Source organism: Eurypyga helias, unplaced genomic scaffold (assembly GCF_000690775.1).
Source record: "Eurypyga helias isolate BGI_N326 unplaced genomic scaffold, ASM69077v1 scaffold1630, whole genome shotgun sequence".
NCBI lineage: Eukaryota > Metazoa > Chordata > Aves > Eurypygiformes > Eurypygidae > Eurypyga > Eurypyga helias.
The window spans coordinates 78,586-101,099 of NW_010226066.1; the positions used below are offsets into that span (position 1 = coordinate 78,586).

The window sequence follows — 22,514 nt, forward strand, 5'->3', positions numbered from 1 at the left end:
AATAAATTATAAAATGTATTCCAGTTCATAAAATTCACCAGCCTATTGCTGTGCCCAGGGTGACTATTAACAGCTACAGTTACTCCTGTGGAAAGCTGGGGAGCTGCATGTGACTAGTAATACATATATAATACAAAGTCTTTTCAGTAGATGCTCACAGCAACTTCAGTAAGGAACCATAGTTCCCCAATTCCCTTCCCTTCCTTTCTTCTCTTTATACTGTTAGACTCTGTCTTGGATGTGGTATGTTATGACTAATGGCATTTCAGTCAATTATTATTATAGCAATATAATATATCCAACCAATAGGGTTTCATAGTGTATATATCTGCAGTGTGAGATTGTGATTTTCTGCTGGCTTTCCAGAAATCACTGGTGATATGACTAATGTTAAAAGCTTTTTTTTGTATCTTTCCTTCTCCTTGTTTTAATGTAAACCCTCTGTGGAATGTGAGGCTCTGGTAATGACTCACTGGCCAATGAGGCAGCAATCTCAGAAATGGTAACGTGATACAGAAAAGGTCATGCACTTGCTTTCATAACAGGATTTTTCATTCATCTATTCATTAAAAATTAAACATGCATAGGACCATGTGATGCTTGCAAGTTGGCAAGTTTTGGTGAATACTTTCTTACATTTCTTAAGTCCTGGTCAGTTTGTGTGACATGAAGTTACTCCAATTGAGTCTTGTCTTTTAATGTAATTTCTACCTGAAGTCAATGAATTCTTCCTGTTGAAGACGAGTGCCATAAGGAGGCATATAGTGGTTCAGAATCGTGGCTATATCTTAATGGAGTGATGTTTGCTTTTTTGTTTTAAAGTCTTTGCAATGAGCTTATATTTAAAAGAAAAACATGAAGTTTTATATTATTTATCTCTCTTTACTTAAAAGTTGCTGATTTATTAACTGTGCTGTTAAAAGTTTGGATTTTTGTGGGTTTTTGCTTTAAGTGGAGTCAGGCAGAAAAATCAATGTGCTCCAAAGTCTTGTGACATAGCAACCTATTTCAGCCTGATAGCATTACTGTGGGGTTTTTTTGTTGATGTCCCATGCTAGAATGCAGCTAGGAAAGGATTGGTTTGTCAGAACTGAGTCTGGTAGTATGGAATTAAGTTAAAACAGCTGCAATGGGGCACACAGGGAGGCCTGTCTGGTCTAATCTGTGGCTCCCTTGGTCAGTATCAGATGCCTGTAAAAGAATCTAAAAATAGGGTGAGTATATAGTGGTAGACTGACTTGGGGTTGTCTTGAGTCAGAGGTGATATTTTTGAGGTTAATAGCTTTCAGCAGATTCCTTCTTAGCTGAATTTGCCTAATCATAGTAGGACTTCTGTTGGCTTCTGACATACACCTCAATGAGGCATGGAGTTTCACAGTCTGACAAAACAGTGTATGAAGAATTCCCTCCTATTGCTGATTCTGAATCTGTTGTTTGATAGCTTAATTTGATGCCACAACCAAACAAACAAAAAACAAGCCAACCAACCAAAAAAAACCCCACCCCAAAACAAAGCAAAAAAACCCCACCACAAACAGGTTTCATACACCTTTCACTTCTCAGTATGCCACTAATTTTATGGATCTCCAGCTTATCTCCACTCAGACAACTCTTTGCTAGGCTAAAAACATGTCTCAGTCTGTGCAGTTGTTTCATGTAAGGAATCTGTATGTGCTCTGGACCTTTCTTACTGCCCTTTTTTCATAGAATTTTTTAGGGTGGAAAAGACTTTTATGATCATCAAGTCCAACTGTTTAACCTAGCACTGCCAAATCCACCACTAAACCATGTCCCTAAGCACCTCATCCACATGTCTCTTCAATACCTCCAGGGATGGTGATTCCACCACCTCCCTGGGCAGCCTGTTCCAGGGCCTGACAGCCCTTTCAGTGAAGAGATTTCTCCTAATATCCAATCTAAACCTCCCCTGATGCAACTTGAGGCTGTTTCCTCTCATCCTATCACTTGTCACTGGGAGAAGAGACCAACCCCCACCTCTCAGTACCCTCCTCTCAGGCAGCTGTAGAGATTGATAAGGTCTCCCCTGAGCCTCCTCTTCTCCAGGCTGAACACCCCCAGCTCCCTCAGCCGCTCCTCACAGGACTTGTGCTCCAGACCCTTCCCCAGCTCTGCTGCCCTGCTCTGGACACACTCCAGCACCTCAGTGTCTGTCTTGTAGGGAGGGGAGCTTTTCTAGTTATAAGATGTTAAGACGAGAACTGGAACTACATGCAATATTCATAAAGTGGTTGTGCCATGAATTTATTCATTGGTGTAATTAGTCTTTCCATTTCTATAACTTTCATAATAATTGTCAATTTAGGACTTGTTTTCTTCCTCCCCATAATAATAAATTTCTCCCATTCTCACTTTTAGAACATTATTGACCTGATTTTAATTTTTGTTGATGTACAAATATACAAGTGACATGATAAACTAAGTAATAGCATCAGTTACTGTAAAAATTTGCAGATATAACCAACTCGTACTTGAAGTCATAAATTGGATGAGCATCAGAAAGAATTTAGAGCCTATTTACAATAGTATTCTAACTGATTTCTGTTGTTTGTGAGCTGGATAGCAACTCGGGTTGGTTTTCTAATCCAAATCTAGATGGAGCTGCATTGTACTAGCACATCAGCAGACATACAAGATTTCTACGTTTACTTTTCTTTAATTGCAGGTATTTATGAGCCGCCATTTCTTGTATTATTGTGGTGAACCTATTCTGGATGTGAAGATTGCCTTTTGTCAGGTGTGTGTTCCTTACAGGTAAAACAAGGTACAGTATATACTTGTACTTCATTTTTGCAGTTCATGCCATAATAAAAGAAAAAATAGAAATTAATTTCAGTAGTTTACTGTGAGTAAATAGTTATAAGAATGAGAGTAAATATTAAAAAAATAGAAGAATGCATCACAAAAATTACTTTTCTCTTTATTTTTAAGTCTGTTTTGTAGCTTGCTTTTAATGATTTTTAATTTTGTTTTGCTAAAATGTCAGTTAGTGTCCTGAAATTTTATTTTTTTTTTGATAAAAATAATAGCAGAGTTTGCAAACAGAAGAATGTTGGCTGTACTTCCAATACACTTAATGATGAATCAAAGAACAACATAACTGTACATGCACAGATGCTTTCACAGAAATATGCAAATTAATTTTATCTTCGCCTCTGTTTTAGTGAGACAGAGCCTTTTCAGTTGTAGTCTGTGACTAGAGTTTTCTGTCCCTTGGTCTACCTTTACTAGGAATGAAAGGAGGATCATTTTGACTTGTGGGGTTTGTCTTGTCTCCAGTTGAACAGCTGTTGCTATGCAGGTTCTGGAGTCATGAGACTGCACTATAGCTGCTTCTTTATTTCTAAATTGCTCTTGAAATTGTTTGGTGACAATGCTTGTAAGTATACAAGGCTGAAACTAACTTTGATATGAAGAAAGAAGTGTGTTGATTTGTCTAGTTTTTGGTTCTCTTGGTTAGGTAAAGTCTGTGCATGTTTTTCCATCATGAATGACTTCTGCTCACTTCTCAAGAGTGTTTTGTGTCTCACTTCTGTCTCTTCATAGTTTTTTTTAGTGAGGTGTGACACAAGTAATCTAACTAGCAGTGGAGACATTAGGGACGTTAATTTTCTTGAGAGGTGTGAACAATGCTGCAGTCTTAGAATTAGAATTATGTTAAACACTGGATTATTTCTATATATATTGCTTGTGATGTCCAAGTAAGTGAAAGTACAATTCTAAAAAAGAAAGGGCTATTACTTTTATGTAAATATTTAACACACAACAGTGACAGGTGTTGTGAGGTTTGGTTTGTGCTTTTTTTAACTCAGGAGTATGAAATACTTGTTCTGCTGAGAAGGTTGGCTCTGCACTTAGTAAATCATAGAATCATAGAATGGTTTGGGGTGGAAGGGACCTTAAAGACCATCCAGTTCCAACCCCCCTGCCATGGGCAGGGACACCTTCCACTAGACCAGGTTGCTCAAAGCCTCATCCAGCCTGGCCTTGAACACTTCCAGGGATGGGGCATCCACAGCTTCTCTGGGCAACCTGTTCCAGTGCCTCACCACCCCCTCTGTGAAGAACTTCTTCCTGATATCTAATCTAAATCTCCCCACTTTCAATTTAAACCCGTTACCCCTTGTCCTGTCACTACAGGCCTTTGTAAAATGTCCCCCTCCAGCTTTCTTGTAGTCCCCCTAGGTATTGGAAGGCTGCTGTATCATCAGCTCTAGGATGGATCTTGGCTATTCACTTTGGTAAACCGTTTAAATGTCTTTGTCCTTTCTTTATCTCCAGTTCCTCGTATGCATATATTTATCTAACTGGCTTAATTCTTCAACTCTTCTTGAGAGAAGAAAGGATTTTGTAAACCATGGGGGTTTTGTAATCTTTTTGACAGAGTTAGCTTGCACAAAAAAAGAAATTAAAAAAATGAAAAAAGAGGGTTTTGCCTCAGAGTGCATGAAGATGATGTTATTGATGAAGAAGTTACTTTCACTGTGCGGATTACAGTCTTTTGCACAGCTCTGTTTGCCAAATTTCCTATCCCTTTTTCTTAGACCAAAGCAGAGCTGTACAGAATCATTTCTGGTTTACACCTGCAGAGGAAAGGTACTCTTAATCGCTTCCTTGTGTGTTCATTTCTCCTTTAGTCTTGGCATCAATCACTGCATGACCACCTACAGACAGTGCTTTCTGTCACTGCACTCTGGCTTTGTGATTCAGTGGAAACATGCTACTGTAATTCTTTTGCTGTTACCCTAACAATAAAAGGTGTTCAGAGGCACATATAAAACCAAACATATTTACAGTGGTTTTGTCAATGCATATATGATGAAATCAACAGCATTTTGGATGAGTTTTTGTCACTGAATGCAACTGAATGATGTTTAACATATTTGAGTACAGTAGGTACCTGAAGAGAAGTAATCCAGAAAATACTACAAGAGCTGCTATCCTGACATTGCAGGAAATAGGATTCTATCCCTCAAGCACTTATCACACAAATACCTTTTCAAGGTCTTCAGATTTGTTCTGCTGAGGATAAAAGCTGCTTCAGGCTTCATGTTAATTATTCTCTTCATAAAGATAGGGCCTGATGCAAATAACAGTTAAGCACATAGTTAGCATTAAGTACAAGCACCGTCTCTAAATTAAGTGCTTTGTTGCATTAAGACCTTAGCTGTCATGGATGCTGTTCATAAGTATTGCAAAGGGAGGTATGTAGGTTATATCTGTATCCTGGTAATACTTGGTCCACATATCCAGATCTTTATTTAGGCACTATTCAACAGTCTCCAGGTAGTAATATTGTTTAGTTTGTGCTTATTCATAATGCCAGTGTAGAAATGAAATGCTCTGTGATTTACTAGTACTTCTGCTCTAAGTGCAAAGTTCATTTGTACGTTTGGGAAACCTCTGTCTGCTGAATCGGTACGTCTGAGAGGTTCAGGAACTACTGTTAATAAAAGATGATGATGTGACAGCAGAACGCCACTCGCATCTTGAGGTGTGTGCCACTGACAAGGATCCCAGCAATATCTAGAAAAGAGACCACAAAAATGTAGTTTCCATTGAATATAAGTCAACCCAGTATTTTTTCCATGTGGTTCAACAAATGCAAAAATTACTTCTACTATATGAGCATGCAACAGATATCGGGGAAAAAAATTCACTGTGGTATAGTTTGATCTTGCCCTGTTGGCCTGTTAAAATGAGAGCCTCTAGTGATGGTGTACTACAATATACAATCTATCCAATGGGCTATTATAATTTTCTGACTCAGGTTTATCACTGAGAAGTCCTGCTCCCATTTTTGCAGACTTTCTACAAAATACAGAGTTGTGCTGAAGTGCCTTTTATAAAAAGTACAATATTAAATAGTACTCCAAAGATTGTTGGTACTGTGGACTTATTATTCTTGTAATAAATATTTTGTGGTGATTCCTCTCCTGTGGTCTAAAAGGCAGAGCTTTATGTGCTATGCCAGAAAGTGACATGTACGTAATTATAGGCTGTCCTTCTTGGCACAGACCTTATGTCATTGAGTGTAAAAGTTTTGTGTGATGAAAATGCTAAGTCATTGGGAATAGAATCTTAAGGATTTCCAGCTTAAGAAAAAACAGAAAAGCCTTTCCTGAGAGATACCCAGTAGCATAAGTGGGGCACATATTCCTTTTCTCCACCCCACACCCCATTTGTAGTACAAAAATACCTAAGTCTGGCATTACTGTACATTGCTAGCCAAATAGTTCTGAAACAGCCATAATTTTTAAGCCTGAGGAATAGAACATCTCCTTTTCTGTCATAATAGAAAGACAGGACAAGAAGATTTCTGGTTTTTGGGCTTATAGAATTTCATTAGGCTTTTGTAAGGCTGATATCACTACCATGTTTTATCTGTAGGATGCTACACATAATTATTGAAATACAGTGTAATGCAGAGTACTATGTTCTGAGTAGAATAGGACATTTACGTTTAAGTGCTTTATAACAGCTAACAATGTCTAAAGGATACTGACTGCTTCATTCATATTTTCCTTCCTGTAGTTTTTTCCTTTCTTTGAATTAACATCAAGATGTGTATAGCCTATCAGAATTTTCAGGTTTTCTGAACTGTAGCTGCATAAGATACCTTTATTTAGAATACAAATTATTTTTGGAAAAAAAATTTTCTTTTCACTTGGAGCAGTAGTCCTGAATTTTCTTGTCTGTGAAAAACATGTCATTATTATTACATTTGTATGACACAGTATGTCCAGAGTGATACAACAATTAATTATTTTTTTTAACAGGAAAGCAGGGCACAGGATTACTGAATTGAGATATCGAGGACCTGGCCACACATATTAGCAAAATGTTTAGTGTGAATCAGGAACGTAAATTCACATGCTTATTCTTTGGTGTGGCATCATCACTAGTCTTTATTGCCTAGTTTAAACAAGTTCATGTCCCAGATAGTGTGTCAGCATTTTTGCATACTGAAATTGGAATTGGTGCTGAACTGATGCCGCCAAAAGAAAACCTTAGAATGAATTTTAGTTGCATGTCGAGAGTATTTTCCCAAGCTTCTATTCAATTTGTGCTTTTAAAACCCAAACCAAAAAGATTTTAAAACCTTTACTTTCTCTCTAGATGTCTTTTTTTCTCCAGTATTCTGTTAACTTGCTTTATTTCCAGTTATGCTTACCTGTCTTGAGGAAAACATGTATAGACTTCCTAGATGCATTATTGCATCAATGACCTTTTAAAAATCACATGATTTCAGAAAACTTTTCATTTTAGACACAGAAAAGACTGGCTTTATTAATTGCATTGCTCTTCATCAATTGGTTGACTCATCTCATCTTGGTTTTAATTTTATCCTAAATTTGATAAACCACTTTAGTTACAACTAATGCTTTAATCAGATGGGATGGAGTTACTGCTTGACCATTAAAGGAACTGTCTTGAAGCAGAAAGTCCTATAATTATGCCTTCCATGCAATGAGAGGTTAATTGGTATTCATAAGCCATCAACAGGCAGTGACCTATATCTTAGATTTCTAGGACTAAATTGATACTTCCTAGTTTCAAGTCGTATATTTCTAACCAAAGGTGTGATTAAATTCTTTAACTCTTTAAAGTCTTCACTTATAAAAGGGAGAATCTTGTCATTAGCTATTGTCTTCACAGTGAATACTGTAATTATATCATTATCTTGAGAAAATTAATTTTTTTAATACTTTTTCTGTAATGTTGTTAGTGCTTTTTCACCCTCCTTTTTAAATGAAGCCATGTTGTGCACTGGGCCATAGCATTTTGTGTATTTAGTCTTCTTGCTGCCCTCCTTGCATACTAGAAGAAAGCTTCTTAATTTATACCCAGTATTGCAGTGTAATTCCAGTTTCCTGAGAAGTGTAAACCATTTGAAATATATTGTATTTTCAATATATGCAATAAATAAAGAGGAGCTGTTAATCCCTTCTTGGCTTTCCCATGCTGTTAACACACTGTGCTTCTATGTTCCCTTTACTACTGTTGATAAATTGAGTGTCCTTTCCTTTTCTTAGTGCTGCAATCTTTTGGCCAACTTTTAGAGGTCCCATTTCTCTTTCCTAATCTTAACTGTATCTTGTTTCTTCCCCTGTTATTACTTCTTTTTCAAATCTGGGGCCTTAGAACAAACTGATAAATACAAACTGCAGTGTTTCCTTTCTTCTCATTTCTCCTGAGAGTTAGATGGGGCTTCTGCGGTTGCTTTCCTGTTTTGGACACAGTTCCACAGTGTGTCTTGACTAGGTTACTATTTCTGGAGTTGTGCCTAAATGAGAATGCTTCCAAACTTTACTGTGGCTTTCTCACCTGCTCTTAAATTTCTTTCCTGTATTTTTGGCTACATTTTCTGTTTGGGTCACTGATTAGGTTCCTCTCCAGAAAAAACCCTCCCTCTCAAGGAATCTTTTCTCTCAGTGTTTCTTGATCAGTCTTCTCATCCTTACCTTCTTTGGTTTGATGACCAGACTTGGATGTTACCCATGTGTAAGTGTTGAATTTATCAGGCGTTGGGGGAATGAGGAATCATTTTGAACTAATTGTTTTGTTGTGCAGATACTTGAGTATTGCTCATCTCCTAGAAGTCTGGCTTGGAATGAAATGGACACTTTTGGGTCACAGTGACTTCTGAGCAACATGTGATACTATAGTAACAAATAAGCTACAAAAACCTTGTGCCTGTAAGAAAGAAGCAATTAAGAGTAGTTAAAGCACAGTGAACATGTGGAGGAAAAGAGACTTTGTTTTGAGTAGATACCAATGGTAAGGAAACAGAAGGCACCCCTGCTGCTTCTCGTGTAGTCATTACTAGGTAAGAGCCAGTTCTGAATCTCCTGGGTCGTTAGTATCTCAGTTAGAAGAGGTTAAACAAGACAGGTGTTTAAAGAAGACAAAAAAACCCAACCAGCACTTATGTATATTGTACTATATCTAGTAAGATATTTTAAGATGGGTGTTTTAATATGATGTTTTAAAACAGAGTGAACAAAGCAAATATAGTACAAAACTCAATGATTAATCAATCAAAATTAAGTTGTTTGCAAGGGTCAGCTGGCCACTCCAAAAGCTGAGTTCATAAAGGAGGGTAGATTGTGTCTTAGGGCAAGACTGCTGGAAAGAGATTAAAAGACTGCAGAAAATTAACATGTTAAAAATCCCACTCAAAACACAGTAAAAACAGGAAGACAGGGTGACTAATACAATCCTTACAGGATGGGAAGGAAGACTGGGTGACTAATACAACCCTTACAGGATGGGAAAGAGAGAGAGGAATGGGGAACTGCAGTATGAAGTGGCTGATAAAAGTCTGTAATACTACATCCAAATGCACATATACAAGATGAAAAAACCTACTTTGAGGAGATTTTATCACTATCTATGGAATTCTGAGTTCAAGGAGAGCCATAATTAGTGAAAGTAAGGCTTTATGGTGAGAAAAATATTTCTGCCATAAATGTGGCATATACAGACTACATAACAAAAAATAATTTAGTAAGCATTGCTATGCAAAGATTATTTGTATTTCTCAAGTGGCAGCTTCTGTGTCCATCCTAATTTACACAGCAAAACCTGGGACCGTTAAATCCAAAGCAGCATGTTCAATAAATGTCTTTTCATCCCTGAATTCTGGCACTTAAATCTTCTGAGAAAATTACAGCTGTCCAAGTGGAAAGTTAGCCACTACATTAATAGTATTGTTGACTTAGTTGCACATAGGTGAGCAGGACTTGCCTGTATGTACATTTCTGGAGCTGGCAAGAATACTCTGAGGATTTTACCATGCTTCAGAATTTCAATTTGTATGAAGTCAGCATTTGACTTTTAAATTGTAGCTTTAAAATATTACCCGTTTGTATCCTGAGGGAATCAAAGCCATCCACCTTTGAAATGTGCTGTCCTCCATACCAGACTCTTTGTCTGAGATGAGGTGGGGACGTGGGGGCCTCTGGGGAGCCATTGTGATTGCTAGCTCAGAACATACTCTTCTTCATCTGGCTCATCTTTGGGCACGGTGCCAACTGCAAATTAGTAGTCAGACTTTCGGTCTTCCATCTAATTGTTTTCCTTGACTGTGTTCACACATGTGGAGTCATTTAGTTGTTTTCAGTAGCCTTGAATCACAGCACCCTTGAAAGTTGATGTATTTCTGTGTGCAGAAATGGAAGGATACTAATATTGAGATGAAGCTTCCCCTCAGCTGAAGCCTGCTAACAGATGCTGTGAAAGCACTCATTGTCTCGGTAATGCAAAGAAGAGCAATTTAGCTTAAACTGCCATTAGCAAGGCTTGTATTTATAAAAGCTAAGATATATGAGGTACTGGGCTGTAAGTAATTGTGATATTTTAGGCTCATCAATAATTGGAGGTATGGTGTTCTGAAACAAAGTTCTGTCAGTGAAATATAATAAATATAGTTCTTTTATGGGGTAGAAATGGACTAATATGGGATATCGGGAAACAATTCGCCTCATAATACAGAAAATAATTTTGTTGTGCTTTTTAACCCTCTCTCTATGCTGTGAAAGAAAAAAGGTAAAGAATGTAACTTGTAGCTCTGAGTGAAGCAGTAAGTTGAAACCAAATTTTAGGTTCAGTAAGCATTTAGTAATGGTGAAGGCATCCCTTTCCTTCATGTCAAATGCTCGAGTCTTGACAGTTCATTTTCTTTCCGCCTTCCAGTTGTTGGGATATAAAGCAAACGTCATTGCAGATATGGCTATGTGTTTAAGTGACCCATCAAGGATAACTGTGTTTTCAGGTCTGAAAAACTTATACTTTCTCTTAAATTTCTCAGGATGGAGGAAGGATAATGGCATTAGGTGTGTGTTAGAAGTTTTCAGTTAGATACTGGAAAGAGCAAATAATGCAAGTTAAGTTCTGGTCAGTATTGAAGTGATGCAATTCCATCGTCCAAAATGGTTATGGAAACCGAGAACAAATGGCTCTCTAATGCATACTTTGTCTCTGAGGAATAATCTTACATGTTACATAGAGGTCTGAGAAACTAATGTGTTTTGTTCAAATAAAAAAGGATGAAGAAATTTGCTTTTGTTTCACACCTGCAATGTTTACTATTATTTTGGGACCCTGGTATTGTAGATTACTCAAAATCATTTGAAGTTCACCTGAAAGTTTATTAACTCCATGAAATTCGCTTTTCTGTATAAGCCCTATACATCTTTACTGTGATATCCTAAGAAGTAAACGTGTTGCACAGCGGAGAGCTGCTCATCAGGGCACTTGGGTGTTCACAACCAAGAAGATCTGGTCAGGTCTTCTGTGTCCCATTGACCAGTGTCACTTTAATTACTGTAGAAATGACTGAACTGATTGCATACGTAAATTATCCATATAACTGAGGTACTACAGAGTCATTCTTCTGAGCTGTTTTAATTGATTTTGAAGACATGTCTGAATTTAAAGTAACCTACCTGCTGGAACTGCAGTATCTCAGAAATTCCAGTGTAGCAGCATGGGATTCCTGAGGCCAGCAGTTCACAGGGTCAGACTAACTTAACATGTAATTTTGATGTGCACAAGGTTCTAAGTGTAGAGGGATAAAGTATCTTTTCCCATGTAGCTCCACACCATGTGACAAACTGCTGGGTAGCTCAAGAGTGAGGATGCAAACAAGTTATGGCATGCCTGGCTCACCCAAGCCTTAACACAGTCATCTGGCTTGTTTAAAAAAGTCGCTGTATCTGTACTTCCAGAAGAGCTGGCTACGAGTCAGGCTCACTAAGGAATGCAATTTTTATGCTGACACTTCATATAACACTGGTTTCAGAGTAACGGGTATTAATGCTGAATATCGTCTGCATTGTTCTGATAATGACATCAGAAAAAAACACACTGCAAATGTGTTTGTCTAGCCAGAGGGAGCTGTGATTATCTCCTGTCTATCAGGAGCACATTATTAAAATAAAGCCTCTCAATTCCAGGTCTGCTACGAATAGCTGAGCTAGCCAAATGTATGCATCTCTCTTCACGTAATGGAAGGAGTTTTAAGACTAAGGCTACGCAGTGCAAATCGGATGCATTCTCTCTGTCTTCATATGAGACAAATTCAAACCTTTTTCAGAGTCGTTTCACTCTCTGTAATCTTGAATTTTGCACTGTCTCAGTGTCCATAAATCTCTCACTTGCTGCATTTGGGAAAGAAAAAAAAAAAGCCTTGCCCTGTGTCTTATTAATAAGTAAATGTAAAGCTTCAGATTGCCTTTCTGAAATGAGATTTTCTGTTTGAATAAACAGTGCCATTTATTAAAATGTTTCATAGTCTTTAAATGAGGTGTTTAGGATTAACCAATGCTGTCCAGTGACGATGGGCCTTCCAGTGAGATAAAGGACAGAAAAAGAATATTAATCATCCTAAGGCAAACCTGAGAATCTAAGTTCTCATCAAGGCCAGTTATCTGTTTTCAGTGTCTAGCTTCGTGGAACACTGGGATCATGTCCTTTTTAAGCTGAAAAAATAATAGACTCCAGATTGACTTTATATTTTTCCCTGGTCCATCAAAATGCAGCTCGGTAGTCCCTAGTCACATAACATGGTTGATTATTCAGATATTTTTTGAGAATGCAGTTTATAATAGAGAAAGTAAGAAAATTTAGAAGCTGTGTTTGTGAGCACTGAACATAAATGCACAGGCAGAGAGAGGCATGTTTAGTTTTTGCTTCCCCTTGTAGAAACCATTTGGAAACATCTTGACTTCCGTAAGTGAATTGTCAACTACCTGTGGACAGATTTGTTGTACTGTGTTGAACTTTTACATCCTGAGTTCAGCATCATGTAGTATACAACCCTAAATTACAAACACTATATTCTGATTTTTATCTCAAATTACTATACACCTAGCTCCGTAGTCTTCAGGGAACTGAGCTCACTAGTAGTCATAAAATGGTTATAATGTCACCTTCTGCATAATTACTCTACAAATTCGGGTGAGGTTACAGCTCTGCAGTGCTAGCTTCGGTGCAAGCATAAAAAGTTTACAGTAATTTGTCCTGGCCATTACTTAGGACTAATGCATTTGTCAGGTCATGAGAGCAACTCTTCTATTCTTAGGAACCCAGAACTTGGGAAGATCTCCTGAGCTACTGAATATTCTCCATGATACTGAGCCCTGTCAGGTCACAGTTCGTCTCATAAACTGCTGTTTCTTTTGCAACTCCTCTTGAAAGGGGCTCAGGGCATTTATCATATGCTCATGTGAATAGACTTATTTGCTCTATCTGACCAATGATGAAGAGCCTAATTCCTGTGTCTCTTGTCCTACTTCTACACTGATGTAGGTCTTCTCATTTTAAAATAAAATATTTATTGCAGTACAAATGAGGACAGAATCAGCATGGATGTGTAAGCCAGTAGTCCTAAAGAAGCAGTAATGGCAAGCAGAGACCAGGACTTGAGAGTAACTGTGCCATGAATATCAGCTGGAGCATTCACTAGCTTTCTTTAATCAGTGACTTTTTACAATTACTTCCTGGGTGAAAGCAGGTTTGATACAGTCTTTGAGAGCATTTGTGAATTCATGTAGATCTATGACAATGAAATGTCATAATGAACGCCTAAAATGACAGGAATTTATATTGCAAAATTAGGCTGTGTTTTATCAGTATCCGATGTTTTACCAGCCTTGGTTTCTGTGTGTTTTCCACTCCTTCCCCCCTTCCCTTCTTCTGTACAACAGGGATTTGGAAAACAAGTGGATGTGTCATATATTGCCAAACATTACAACATGAGCAAAAGCAAAGTTGACAACCAGTTCTACAGCGTGGAAGTAGGTGACTCGACCTTCACAGTTCTCAAACGCTACCAGAACTTGAAACCTATTGGCTCTGGGGCTCAGGGAATAGTTTGGTAAGTATCAGCAGTTTGTCTTCTGCTTTTAAATTGGATTTGCTTTTTGTATTTCTTCACAGTTTGCTAGCCACAGACATTGTTTAAAATTGCAAAAATAACAGTTAGGAAACAGATATCCTGAGGCAGGAGGAGTCTAGTGGTTGACTAATAAATTCTCCTGCTGGTGAGAGTGATAGCACTAGGTTTGTTTTTCCACATAGCAAAATGTAACTAGCAAGAAAGTGGGAGAAAGATATTATCGTAATTGACAACTGTGGCACTATTTCCAGAGGCCCTACAAATAATATCCCAAAGAAACCCTGTAATTTTACTCTTTGTACAGTAGAAGTCACTGAGACCAACATAGAAACTTGTCACATCCCATAGCATTCTCAAGTATTCAGAGTGGAAGCCTTTGGAATTGAGGTAACTGCCAATGTTTCCTTTATTGCTTAAAAGAGACATTGCAGTGATGTGAGTAACGGGAACCAAAGACACAAATTAAGTAGCTCTCCTAAATAATGAGAGGCCGTTGGAATTTGAAATTATGATGTGCAAGACCTGTGATATCCTAGTTGGCTTTTGCCTCTGCGTTCTTAGAGATGCTTCTTAAATTTCAGTCACTTGTGTTTAAATGTGTCTGTGTAGGCATTTGTTACCTGTTAAATTATGAGGCACTGGGGGAACTAACATGATCTTTTATCTATAATTTGATCTGAGATGAAGTCTAATTCCATCTGTCATGTTTATCACTGCTCTTTTCTGACTTTGATGTAGTGTGCATTACCTTACAGTTGAAGGCAGTGGTAAAGCAACAAATTTCTTTAATGTAGGGGCAAGTGGACTTCCAGGGATCATTGGCACCATAACTGATGGTGTAAGAACATCTGGCACACCCTTAGGTCTCAGTCTGCCACTTCAAGTGTACTTTGATGCTGCACAAGTCCAAATTTTGATCTAGATGAACAAGTACTTCATTTCGTATCTTAAACACAAAAGGGCTAAAGGTTAGTTTAAAATCAGCTTTGTGAAAGAAACATACTTTATGTTGAGTACTATTAATGTTAATTTTGTGCTTTGGTATATAGCAACAGATGTTTTTTTCCTCCTACTTACTATCCTCTGTCATTATAGAGGAAAATGACATTTTGTTGAACATCTCGGCAACTGAATTGTTGTAACAATGAATTATGAGCAGCAAAAAACATGGCAGTTAAGCTAAATAAAATCAATAACATCCTGTAAATTTGTTTTTTATGCTAAGAGTTGACAGCCAAAAATTAGGAATGCCTTAAGAAAGAAAATCAGATCAGAAAACAAATGAAAGTTAACACAAATCCCCTGAAATGGCTGAGCAGCATGGAGCGGCCACCAAAGGCCTTTTATAGTTTGACGATGCAGATGGAGAAGTATTATATGATAGATGGGGAAGATAATGAGCATTTTTGCTTAATATATTTTATGTTGTAATCTGCCTGTCATGAGGCAAAACTTACCAGAAATACATTAACGAGCTCTGAGCAAAACATGAAGAATCATTGATGAGGTGATTAATGAAAAAAATTGTGATATATGTAGTTCAGCTAAGGGAAAACAATGATTAAAAAAATCTTCAGCAGTATAAGTTTCTACTTGCATTATAATAATTATATAGTAGTAATAATAAGTTTGCAGTGTTCAACTATAGAAACTTACACTATTTAGAAATTTCAAGTATTTTGATGGATATAGGATTCCATCTAGAAAAAGCAGATGAACTTAAGGGAAAAAATATACTGAAAAACTGCCTATCTGTGAGTGCTGCTGGCTCTGGATGGGGAGGTGTTTTGCCCTGCTCATCTTGTTCTTCTGCAAAGAGTAACCATGAGGAGTGCCTCTACAAAAACTGTGGGGGAAAACTTAGGTCATACTTTCTTTTAGATCCAGTGGCTCCGTTTATACTTAGTGACATGGTTTTGAGAAGCTTGGCAGATTTGAGATGCCATTCCGTCTCTTAGTGCCAGATTTAGCAGACATGTGGGAGCTGAACAAGTGATTTCTGGTTGTTCCCTCTACTCAGGGCAGACACAGATAGGATAGCTCAGAGGGGTTTAGGCTCAGAATTCTCATAGCATGCACTATTTCTGGGTTTTCCTTCTGGATAGTTGTAGGTAAAAGGATTACCTGTCCTGTCTGTTGTCAGGCAGGAGTGGTGGGCTACCCAGCTGCTGGAGACAGCTTTAGGGCATAGCAACAACTGGTTTTATGGAGTGATAAAGGTAGAATATAACTGGTAAATGCTAACTACCTTTTCAGGACTGAGCTGCTGCCAGCAGTTGCAGTCAGTGTCCTGCTTCTTGCCTAGTATAAACTTTTGCTGCTTGGCAAGTGGAGTCCATGCTCTCTTTCCCACACTGGAAAAGCTGAGCTGCTGATGACTTTTTTTGTTTTGTCTCGTACTTGGCCACATGACTGTAATTCACACATCTTGAGAAAAATGGGCCTATTTAATAATAGATTTTTCAATAATTTGACATGAGATCTCTCAGTACCAGTTAGGAGCAAGATAGTCCGTGCCAAGGACTACCTAGGCACTAACTTTAGGGCCAAACTCCCTTTAAACTTGGATGTGGAACTCCACATGCCCAGTATGCTGTCTGCCTTAGCACCTTGTCAGATACACTTGGACAAGCAAACTGTCTGCAGCCCAAGAGGTAATTGTAGAGGCACAGGAGAGACATCATGTTTTTCAGGCTGCTCTGGCAGCTGGTGTTGCAGGGCTCCTAGGCAGAGCCACAGACTATGAAATCTTTCTCATACAGTTCTATGAATAGATGTCAACGTAAGCAGGAGAATTTCAGAGGAAAATAATTCACGTTGTGGAACAGAACCAGGCACGGGATGTGTAGAATGTGGTTGTGATAGAAGTTAGAACTTGATATCACTCGATTATTCTGGAAATCATATCAAAGACAAAATAATTCTCTTGATATGGAATTAAGATATTAAGCTCTTCAGGGGATGATAATTTATTGAATTATGTGAAATACAGAAAGCCATATGGTGTGTTAGTTATAATTGTCATTGTGCCCGTGTGAAATAACCGTAAACTCAGTGAGAAAGTGGTATTGGCTGTAGACATAATGCATTTGGTTCCTTTGGAAATTAATTGTGGGAGCTTTCAATGTAATCTGTGTTAACTGTGTTCACACAATTATTTTTGCCAGCAGGAGGAAAGAAAAACTGCTTGAAATCTCTTGAGCAGGGAAGTTCCTCTTCCCTCTGCAAAAATGACTCTTCCTGCAAGTGTAGGCTGTTTGTTCGCTGTACACCACACTGACATCTGTGAGAAAGACTATATAGGGTGTGCTTACATAAAATTCTCAGGTTATAGGAATGATGACAATGGGACATAGTTGAACCAGAGCTTGTAGTTTATTAGACCAAGTTATAGTTGTAAAAATTATGCAGGCTTTTAACCCCACAAGTTGTTCTTCAAGTCTATGATAGAAAGAGAAAATGTTAAAGGTAACATGAATTGAGAACAGTTTTCTGAGTTGAATGAGACATGTGCCATTTAAACCACTGAGAGAAGAGGTGGTTGATACCCATCTGCACTGTTAGAAGGGAGTTGACAACTACCTTATTTTACAGGGCAGAGACAGGTCACTGTATGGTTTAGATAAGGGTGGAGGGAGAGGAGTTCTCATGTTCTATAAAATGAACAGAAATATGCTGATGATGGAGTGGGTGTTTCTTTGTCTTTTAAATGAATGCTTTTTGCTGGGAAGCAAGGCAATTGATCTGTAGATTTTCTGCTGCGGTTTGCAAGCTATCATTTTTTGTGTTGCCTGTGATATTTTTGATACTGTCTGTGATGTCTATAAAATGATGTTGTACAGCAATATTTCAAAAGCAATTTGAAGGGGCTGTGATAGTTTTGGATTTATGACAGAAGCAAGGGTGAAGTCCAGTTTTCCATGGCAGGTAGTGAAGACATCACTTACAGGCTTGAGGATACAAGTATTTAAAATCTCAGGAGCAGTTTATGAAGACATTTGGCCTGGTTTCGGACCACATTGCTGCCTATAAACAGTGTACATTATCGGGAGACAGTGTTAGCTTTGAAGACAATGTTGTAAGGGTGAGTATCAAACAGATGAGTGTCTTTCAGCTGATATCCTGAATGTTTATCTTGCTCTTTTCTGAAGAGTGAAGACAGGCTTTCATGCCGTATGATGTTGGGATGTGGTCTAATGACTTGTCAGCTGGACAAGGAGACCGTAGTCTGGGAAGTACCTTTGCTTAAACTAGATAGCATAAAAGTCTTTGTCTTGGTGTCATGTGGTTGGGTTTTTTGGGTTGGTTGGGTTTTTTTTGGGAGGGGGAGGAGTGGGGGGAGAGAGAAGGGCAGGAGTATGGGAGCAGAAATGATGGTTTGAGGGTAGTTTTGAAGAGTCCTAGTAGCTCCTCAGTGAATGCATTATAAATTTAGAAAGATCTCTCATCTGCAGATATAGAGGAGACTACAAATATATTCTTGAAGTATTAAATTGGGTAATTTGTTTTGGGTTTTTTCTTGGAATTAGTGATTTGGTGATATCTTTGAGTTTGAATATGAAGGGAGTTTGGAGCCTTTTTGTGTTCCCTGTAACAAGTAGAGTCAGGCAACATAGCAAGCTACTAGCTGACTTGCTAAGGTTAATGTAGGGCCTCCTTTGCTGATTTAACTGAAATTTGGTGATTGAATCTTAAGGAGCACAGAGTTCTTTCAAGTCTGCATGTTGTGATGGTGTTGCTTGTTGGTGGCTTATATAACTGATTTTTTGCCTAAAGTAACTGGTGGACGAAAAGCTGAACCTGAGCCGGCAGTGTGCGCTGGCAGCCCAGAAGGCCAACCGTATCCTGGGCTGTATCCAGCAGGTCGAGGGAGGGGATTCTGCTCCTCTACTCTGCTCTGGTGAGACCCCACCTGGAGTGCTGTGTCCAGCTGTGGAGCCCCCAATATCAGAAGGATATTGACCACTTGGAGCGAGTCCAGAGGAGGCCACGAAGATGATCAGAGGGCTGGAGCACCTCTGCTATGATGAAAGGCTGCGAGAACTGGGCTTGTTCAGCCTGGAGAAGAGAAGGCTCCGAGGAGACCTTATTGCAGCCTTCCAGTACCTGAAGGGGGCCTACAAGGAAGCTGGGGGGAACTTTTTACAAGGGCCTGTAGTGACAGGACAAGGGGTAACGGGTACAAATTGAAAACAGGGAGGTTTAGATTAGATATCAGGAAGAAATTCTTCACAGGGAGGGTGGTGAAGCACTGGAACAGGTTGCCCAGAGAAGCTGTGGATGCCCCATCCCTGGAAGTGTTCAAGGCCAGGCTGGATGAGGCTTTGAGCAACCTGGTCTAGTGGAAGGTGTCCCTGCCCATGGCAGGGGGGTTGGAACTAGATGGTCTTTAAGGTCCCTTCCAACCCAAACCATTCTATGATTATATGATCATAAAGCCATAGAATCTTTTAGGTTGCAAAACACCCTTAAGATCATTGAGTCCAACCCTTAACCTAACACTGCCCAGTCCACCACTAAACCATGTCCCTAAGCACCTCATCCACATGTCTCTTAAATCCCTCCAGGGATGGTGACTCAACCACTTCCCATAGTGTTCAGAGGCCAGCGGAGGAATGTGACAGATCCTGCCCGCTACGAAGTGGTGCAGTGAAGAAGAGAATAGTGAACATCGCAGTGTGTTACAGTTAATGCACAACTGTGCATTGTATTGTTTAGCTCAACACTGGTATATTAAAATTTGTGAGATATAAATGTATTTCTCCATTGTGACCCTGCTATCCCTGTAATACCGGTTTGGTTTCTTTGTACCCCTGAATTGAGATACTCTATTCCTTGATAGAGGTCAACATTTCTGCTTGTATAAACTGGCATAGTTACACTGAAGTTCAGAGGTTTCTCACATGGGATAGATCAATAATTTTCTACAGAAGAGGAGAACAAAGAATACATGTCAGTCAGAGGAAAAAACCAGGTACCCAGATAGGTCTAGAATTTCAGTGGCCCTGAAGAGAGTGGTAGTGTTAACTTCGCCAGTCCCAGTCTCTCCTGTCAGTCAGTACTGAGCGTATGTTGTGAGTGCAGTTAGTTTCATTTCAGTTACACAGTCACATCTCACAGAATTTTGGTGCTTAACATTGTTAGTTGGCACTGCAGATCTATCCTGTTCTATTAAAGATTCTCTGAATTGTATCCATTAGTTCAGCTTGTGTTCTCTTTCTCATGGTGTTGTGTGCTTTGCTGATGTGCTGTGACACTCTGCTCCTGAGGAGACTTTTGAAGACAAGAGAGTTTTACAAATGTTTTGTGTTAGAGTAATGCAGAAAATAGCTGTCAGTTCATACTGTGAAATATTACTGTGCTGTTAGTGAAATAAGCATGTCAGTGTAAACAACTCTCTCATGCTTCCCAGTGCTAATAGCACTTCATACAATGGCAACACCTGGTGAGATTTTTATGGTGTGTTTTTTTTTTTTCTCCAGAGAACAGGTGGTTTAAACTGTTGCCAGAATTTCTTTTCATTTTGGGAAGTTCTTAAACATTGAAATACCATAAGTAAACTCACAGTAACCTTCAAGCCTCACTCATTCATTTGCAGGTTGTAGGATTTTTCTCCAACTACCAATCTGCATTCACGTTATATTATTCTTCAGATTTTTCTGGTGTGTCATTGCTCTGAAATGCCAAAAATTTAATTGCATGTATTCAATTAGCCATTGATTACCACCTCATGTACATCTGGAGCAGAACTTTCTAGTTTGTTGTTCTGATATATCTATGCCTTGAGTCTTCAGAACAATAGCAAATTTTCCGATCAAGTCTGTAATCTGGATCACCACCACGTGAATTTTAAGGTGCTGAGACACTCCCAGTGAGAACAGCAAAGATTGAGTATCTCTGTGGATTTGAGCTCCAGAATATCAGGTGAAGGTGCTTAACCTAAGTTGGTCAGATCTGTGTTTCTTAAGGTGCTGCTGTTAGCATTTACCTGGTAACACACATTCAGGGGCAGTTTGCTTGGATATGGGGTGAGAGGGGAGGCAGTGTCTTGCAATGCTCTTGCTAATGATTCAGCAAAGAACTTAGCTTGGATGTGGTGGAAACTGCATTTAGGATCAGAGAGAACAGCTGCCATATGTCAAACTATACATAACATCTGAAAAATTACATTAATTAATTCTCTTTAAGAATAAGCAGCTTCTGTTCCATGTTTGCTTTGATTCTTACAACTTCTTGTCTACTGTTACTGTCTTTAATGTAAGTGGGGAAAAAAGAAAAAAAAAAAGGTATAACCAATAGCAGTGTATGAAGGCACCTGAGGCAGGATGAAACCCTGTTTTAATATGACCAAGGTACCTGACGTGTAATGTTTGAGTAAGAATTATTCTTGTATCTATTTTTTTTTTAAGGTCTGACAAGTAGTTCCTTTACAAGATTTTTTTTCTTTTTTTCTTTTTTTTAATGTCCTTTCTTTGCCTAACTGCAGAGATTCCTGGTAGGCCAGAAGTCACCACGTATTTCATGTTGTCTCATGTTTCATTTCTCTCTGCCTGTACACAGAAATCTAAAATGTAGTTTAGGTTCTGGTAATCACAGACAATATGTAATAAAACATGCCATGCTATGCTCTCCTAGCAAAGAGATGAGGGTCTGTCTCTGAAGTACTCAGCCTGCCTATATTCTGACTCTGTCCTTTTTAACTTCTATTCTCCTCAAAGAACCTTGTATCATTTCCGTTACTACAATAATTGAGTAGGCAAAATCTAGTCCAAATTTTTACTCTGAAAACTTATGAAAGGAATGTAAACAGCTTGGTGTAGAAACTATCTCTGCGCAACCCATTTTTGTGAATGCTGACAGCAATACTCGCCCTACTTGGTCGGAAACTACAGTACTTCAAAGGCACTGTCAGGTCTATTTCAGAGCGTTGACACCCAGGATTTTCAGTTGGATCACTACAACTCTTGGTTATAGACCAGAGTTGTTCATAGCCATGACTGGACAAGCATCTATGGTCCTGTCAGAGCCATTCAAAATGTATCAGCTGTTTGTAATTGCTGTGGCTGCAGAACAGTAACTGATGTTTGTGTTACTTTAAGCTCATTCTGTGTTGGCTGATTAAAAACTCAATTTAATTTACGCTTTTTACTATCACGGAGTAATATGTTATAACTCCCTTTACAGATGTCAGGCACTATCTGCTCCTAACATATCAAAAACTTTTCTGGTCACTGTCAGCTCTCCCTTTTCTCACATTTGTTCTATTTCACTCCTCTCCTGCAACATATTGGACAGACTCTCCTTGATTTTCCTGTTGCATCAGGTTATCTGCCTGAAATTCAGTTGCAGACAAATTTCTGTTCAAGGAGGAAATCAGGGTTGGAATTAACTACTGTCAGTGCACTGGAGCAATTCCTTAACGGAGTTCAGATTTACCCTTTTATTTCATTCACTTGAAATCCTGTCACCACTGAAATGATGACTGTTGTATTGTCACCTCTGATTAGCATCTGTTTAACATGAGAGCAATTGCATTAAACACTTCTGCTCCCTTTTTACGACAAGGGATTTCTCCTGTGACTGGAGAATAGCT

At 38.7% G+C, this 22,514-nt stretch overlaps 1 protein-coding gene across 1 annotated transcript in view; it reads left to right on the plus strand.

The window, feature by feature from the left end:
• Window positions 1-2,689: 2,689 nt before the first annotated feature.
• LOC104509339 (mitogen-activated protein kinase 10) overlaps window positions 2,690-22,514 on the plus strand; it is a gene marked incomplete at its 3' end in the record, with an annotated part of 57,163 nt that continues 37,338 nt past the window's right edge. The window contains exons 1-2 of the mRNA XM_010151259.1: window positions 2,690-2,755; window positions 13,731-13,900. Coding sequence (XP_010149561.1) covers window positions 2,690-2,755; window positions 13,731-13,900 — 236 coding nt within the window. The remainder of the gene's footprint in view (window positions 2,756-13,730; window positions 13,901-22,514) is intronic.